Genomic DNA, 6,000 nt, shown 5'->3' with positions numbered 1-6,000 from the left:
CCTTTAGATATTTGAAGACATTGACTGAACAGTTATTTGACAACACCTCTTTTATATTGATATCACTATCTACTTGCTGGCTTGCATTAAAAATAATTACCTATAAGTTCACATCTTCTCCAAACAATGACAATACTCAGCTTACATCTTCCCCAAACAAAGACTTAGATCTTCTAAGGTCTAAATGTGAATGTATCCCTCTCCCCAGAAAAATTCACACACGCACCAAATTGTGGATTTAATTCAATCCAACAGGAGGTTCTGAGCTCCTTGAAACAGCCTTAGAAATGAAAACTAAACTAAACTAAACCTGGTATCACTTGGTGCCCTCTTTTTATTTAAAAATATATGTTAATCTCAAAGCTAAGATTACAGATTTAACTCCTTCCAATCTCCTTTTCCACAGGTTATAAAAAGAGTTATTTGATTAAAAGGTGGGTCACTATGACCAGACGCTCTTCTTTACTAGTTGGAAGCTGATCATAGACACACCCACCTCCCTTACATAATTTGTAGCATTCCACCTTCATGGAAGAAAACATTCAGAACTCTGCTACCAGATACACAGCCCAGGAAACATTCTTTATTATTCTGTACACTTATATTCCACAAAGAGAACAACTTTTAAAATCCAAATCAGACACAGAAATCTGCATGACATTGGAACAGTCCATGACACAGAGAGGACACAATTGAAACAGTCTTTATTTACACGGAAGCAGAGAGACAGAGGGATGAGGGCAGGCACCCTAAAAGTGACTTCACATTCACCAATGTTTCAGTGGCTTCTGAGACTCTGCTGTGGATCCTGGGACTCACAGGGTATGACAACATGTTACCCTCCAAAGCCTCAAAACAAAAGGGTTGGATTAAAAACAAATACCAAGTGTTTCTGGCATCAGTTGAAAATATCTGAGAAAGAGGAACTATTGAATGTCCGGAAAAATCAAAGTTCTGGAGGCTAGAAATCTGACATTTCTCTGATAGAGAGATCACTGGTCATCAGTTCATTTTGGAAAATTCTTACAGTTAAGTGATGTGTTTCCTTCATTGTAAATTTAACAGGAAAGCATCATTATGGATACATGCAGGGTTTTCTTTAATGGAATGGGAACTTTGATGATCTGATATAACCCCTGATTTTAAAGATAAAGAATCTTGAAGCCCCAAAAGATGAAGCCACTATCCCCAGGCCACCCAGCTAGTCAGCTGCAGACCCAAGTCTGTAAAACTATATGCTGTGCTTTTTCCGCCACACTACACACCTTCTCTGTTTTTCTCTCTTCTGTGGCTTTTGAAGGAAATAAACAAATAAAGTGAGTTCAATGGGCTTCTTTACTAGGAAATGATTTCTTTGGTAAGAATGCTTCAGTCTCACATTAGCGAGGCTGGAAAACAGATCATATAGCAGGAACTGGCTCCCATCTGAGCGGTAACTCCTTTTGAGAATTAAGGCAGCTCCAGGGATTTCTGTTCAGCAGGATATCTGGCAAGAGTTGGTAGCTCTCCTTCTCCCTTGTCTCATTTTCATCTAGAATGAAAGCTAAAAGGTGGGTGCTAAATAACTCGACATTGAGTAGATGTAAATGTGATGTTCTCAAACCGATATTTTACATTTCATGAAAAATAATAATTCTTTAAAAACCTGACAGAATATCAAAAGCGTCAAGTGTCATATACAGTACACAGCACCCTTGTCCCGGGTGACCTCTGCTATTAAAAACAAGCTACAAAAAGGAAGTCAAAGATGACTTAACATAAAGCCCATACTCTCTCTCCATTAAATGTGGGTGGAAAGGTAAACCCAAATGGTCTCCAAGCACCTCCCCGAGAACTTCCAAGGGCTTTCTGGGTGCCCCCACCCTCCCAGGGGACCCAGGCTTGGAGCCAGGTTCCCATCCCAGATTCAGGAGCCAACTTCCGCCGCAAGGCAGCACCATTGCGTTGGTTTGGTGTTGGTTCAGCTAGCACCACATCTCCGATTCACCCCGGGACAAATGTCTGGAGGCAGAAGGCGCCACATGCAGATGGCAAAGAGGAAATGGCAGGCTCTCTCGGAAGCACGACCCTGCTCTAATGCACAAGGCTTTGCTGACTGTTTGCTCTCATTTCAACCAAGTAGACTCAGCTTTTCACATCCAACTATTCCAAAGAGTGATTATTTTCATCAAAAGAGAGCAGCTAAATAATTTCCTCTCTGGAAACCAGCTAGAGGAAAATAAATGGCATTCTCTCGCCCCTTCCCATCCTCCAACACATTGTTCTTTTGCTAAGAAATTTTCCTTTGCTGTTTGAATGAGTTTTTTAAAAATGACAGCCCTGGGTGGGGTGAACCCTATTGTGCAGGGAATATTCAAAATAATCTGGGATGAGAGTCAGTGGATGTGAATTGAAGGCCCAACTCGCTCTGTTAGTTGCTAAAAAACCTTGAGCAAGAGTGACTAAAATGCTGGGCCTTGGTTCTCTCACCTGGGAAATGGGGAGATAGAAGCTATAGCCCTGCAGTCCTCACCGGGCAGATGGCAGGTAATGTGCATAAAAGTGCTTTATTACAAAAAACAAACAAACAAACAAAAACAAAAACGAAAAGAAAAATGGTAACACCTAGGAAGAAGTTACCTTTTATGGGAGGATATAAAGTCACTAATGGGGCCCAGACCCCGACCTGATTGTTCTCCATTCTTAAGCCTCACTGTTCACAGGGCTCCAAGACACCTGCCACCTGGGCTGTCTCAGGCATTCAGCTGAACTTTTTATACGGAAAGATTCAAAGTCTCCTGATTTTCCCTCTTTTCTCTATAGAATGACCTGAGGACCCCGACCCAGCAAGGAAACCTCAGGACCCTGGGAGACAAAACCATCTCCCTGCCCCACCCTGGTCCCCTCATAATCCTCTTCATGCAGGAACCACCAGGTTCAACACACCCCAATTTGAGGCAAAGCACCTTCTTGACGTGCGAATGCAGCGGCTTCTTTATTTTTTCCCAAGATCCTGCAACAGGAGCTCCCACAGTCAGAATAAGAATCCCTCCAACAAGGGTGTAAGAGACTCTAACCATAAACAGAAACCCCTCCCAAAGATGCCACCAATTTAGCAAACTAGGAATCATTCCTCTTACGGAACTAAAACTAACCACCACCAGAGGGCACCAAGTGCAAGTTTGTATCAGAAGTAGCTCCAGGTAGAAACCTAGAAATTCTCTGAAACCACCAAACTGTCCCATCCAGTCTCAAAATTCTCCCCTCCACTTGAGAGAGTATTTCTGGGCTGCTTGTCTCACCCTGCCCTCCAAGGTGCCACATCTAGTGCATGAGAGTTTTTGCAGCCAACTCTCCATTTCTCAAGAGCCCTGGTCCACTCCAGGTGGGATCCCCAGAGGGAGGCTGTGCAGGTGTGCAAGAACAATAAATTAACACAACAGCCTGTCAGGCTCCCTTTGGGCACCCACCTGGCCTTGTGAGGACAGCACGGTGAAGACACACATGAGGCCTCACTTGGTCCCTGCCCCCGTTTCCCCAGGCAGGTCTCAGGAAGTGCAGATGGGTTTCTGGGCTCCGTGTCTTACAGAGCAAGAGCAGCATGAGGCCTCAGTAGATGTGGCTTGCCATGTGGCCTCCACCACCAGCTTGTCTGATGTAGGTACCTCCCAGAACCTGCTCACTGTGGTTCATTTACCCTCTTCCTCCTGGCCCCCATATCTCTGGGCCATCTGACCACCAAAAGCTGGAGGAATGTTCCAGAACACACACATCAAACTCAGATTGGCCAGAGTGAAAATTAACTATGAATGTTTCTACTCAAAATCCCTCAAAGCATCTATCCACTGACTTCATTTTAGAGACAAATAAATCTAACTCCCAGGCTGAGGTTCACACATGAGAGGGCTGTCTAGGGTGGGCAAGAGGAGGGTCTATGTACCTTCCCCAACCACCCCACTAAACTCAGCCAGATTTTGTTTGATTTTTGCTTTAGTTTTTGTTTTTGTTTTTTTTGGGGGGGTATCTGATCAAAAGCCCATCCTCTCTCTGATTTGGTGGACTAAGAACTTCTGTGCCCAAAGTCTAGGCAAATGTGGTGGGGATTTCCGACCTCATGAACCTAGCTTCGGCAGGATCCCAAAGTGGGAGAGACTTCCCCCAAAACAGCGGGGACAGAACAGAAGTCATTTTCCTGTTTGCTCCTCTCCTCTGAGCTAACAGCCCCCAGGCCAGATGCACAGAAGGTGAACAAAAACTACAGTCACGAAATCATTTGTAAATGGGAAAAGAAGAGAGGATCAGAAAGGACAACTTCCAGGGGCAGAATCCCAAGATGGTGTCCGGGGTGGGAGCGCAGCGGATGCCTGTGACCTGGACATTGGCATGGGGGTTCCTCCTTCTCCTCCAGGCAGGCTCAGATGGCCAGCCAGTGTTGCAACTGCAGAGAAAGACAGCGAGGACTTGATGACATGGTGGGGACAGAAAGGAGCAAGGGCCAGCTGGCGGGGGCAGCAGGAGGTAGAGAGGAGGCAGAAAAACACCCCCTTCCTTCATGGACCTCAGGGAACATGGAAGTTGATTCCCCAATTGTCACAGAGGCCCAGAAAGGGCAGCAGAACCTCCCCAAAGTCACAGGGCAAGCCTGAGGCCATGGGCTCCAGGGGAGCCTCCCTGTCCCCCATCCCGATGTTTCCAAGGGGAAAAGGCAGCTCACACTGGGTTTCTGGGTTTTCTGGATGTGATGTCTAGCCTTGGGCAGTGCACAGCAGGGAACAGCCAGGGCCCGCCCTTGTAATCTCCACCCCAGGGGTCTAGGCTTCACCCACCTGGAACTGTCTGACGTCCCTCTGAGCCACCAGGTGGTGCTCGTTCTCTGGCGTGATGCCATAGGCCAGTCTCTGAAAGGAAGAGAAGGGGAGGAGGCCTCAGCTTGGCTCAGGGACACCCTTCTGGCAGCCTGGCTGCACCCCCAGATGAGGGCCACCTGCTATTTGATCCTGCAGCCCCACATGGATAGCATTTGGGGTCTGTACAAGACACCTCCAGCCTTGTTTGTGGAGCTGGTCCATTGAGTCACTCATCCAGACACTGTTTCTTGAGCTGCCTACTGTGGTCAGACATGGGGCTAGGCCCTGTGGATCCAGACTTGAAGGAGACCCACACAGTCTCTACTTTGGGGGAGCTTACCGCCCATGTAAGGGACTGGCAATGAACAAACACACACATCATCTCAGACCCAGAATGGAGAAAGTGCAGCAGGGAGTGTGGAAGGAAGCCTCTGGCCCTGCAGGGAATCAGGAAAGCCCTCCTGCAGTGGAGGCACTTGTGGGGTCTCAAGCCATGTGTTCTGAACCAACAATTGATCACTGATAGCGGGAAGCCTCTCCACTCCCAAAGTGTGGAGAATAGAAGGCTTAGGTCCCAGTTCCCATGTCTAGAATGAGGTCACTGAACACTGATCCTCCCAGTGACCCGGAACCAGACTTAGGGATTTCACAGACAGGAAATGTATCACAAAGAATGAGGGTGGGGACTGTCTGTCTGTTACTCCCTTCCTTGAGTTTCCGCGTGGCTCCCAAGGATGCCTTCCATCCTCATTTTGTTTACCTGCCCTTGATTAGAATGTGAACTCTGTAAGGGCAGGAATTTTTGTCTAGTGCCTCGAATACTACCCAGCATATATCTGCGTCCCAATAAATACCTTCCAAGTGAGTGGATAAAGGAATGAAGGAATGAAATCATCTTTGTTTTGTAAAGTAAGGATATGAGGAAAAGATTATCACTATTAGTTTATGAAAGAAAGGGTATTTTAATCAAATAGGAGTGACATAATTTCAGAATAAAGGGCAGTTTCCTAAATATTTATATAAATGTGTGTGTGTGTGTGTGTATATATATATGTATGTATATACACACATGTACATATATACATATGTATAAATATTGACATATATGCAGAATGCATAGAAAGAAATAGTTCAGAAATCTCTGGTTTAGGCTGATCAGATTATTAGGTTCTGG

The 6,000-nt window shown here is 45.9% G+C and overlaps 1 protein-coding gene across 3 annotated transcripts in view; it reads right to left on the bottom strand.

Moving 5' to 3' along the window:
* Positions 1 to 561: 561 nt before the first annotated feature.
* The window catches only part of SLC6A2 (solute carrier family 6 member 2), a 50,371-nt gene continuing 44,932 nt past the window's right edge, over positions 562 to 6,000 (bottom strand). For 2 of the 3 annotated variants that reach the window (XM_063700214.1, XM_063700212.1), the window contains 2 exons: positions 4,806 to 4,877; positions 568 to 4,417 (listed from right to left, as the gene is read on the bottom strand). In XM_063700214.1, the coding sequence (XP_063556284.1) occupies positions 4,394 to 4,417; positions 4,806 to 4,877 (96 nt within the window). In that variant the 3' untranslated portion in view covers positions 568 to 4,393. Of the gene's footprint in view, positions 4,418 to 4,805; positions 4,878 to 6,000 lie in introns of all 3 variants that reach the window. The other variant, XM_004057663.4, reaches the window with a different exon arrangement.

This window comes from Gorilla gorilla, chromosome 18, assembly GCF_029281585.2.
Source record: "Gorilla gorilla gorilla isolate KB3781 chromosome 18, NHGRI_mGorGor1-v2.1_pri, whole genome shotgun sequence".
Lineage (NCBI taxonomy): Eukaryota > Metazoa > Chordata > Mammalia > Primates > Hominidae > Gorilla > Gorilla gorilla.
This window is presented reverse-complemented; position numbering and strand designations above follow the sequence as displayed.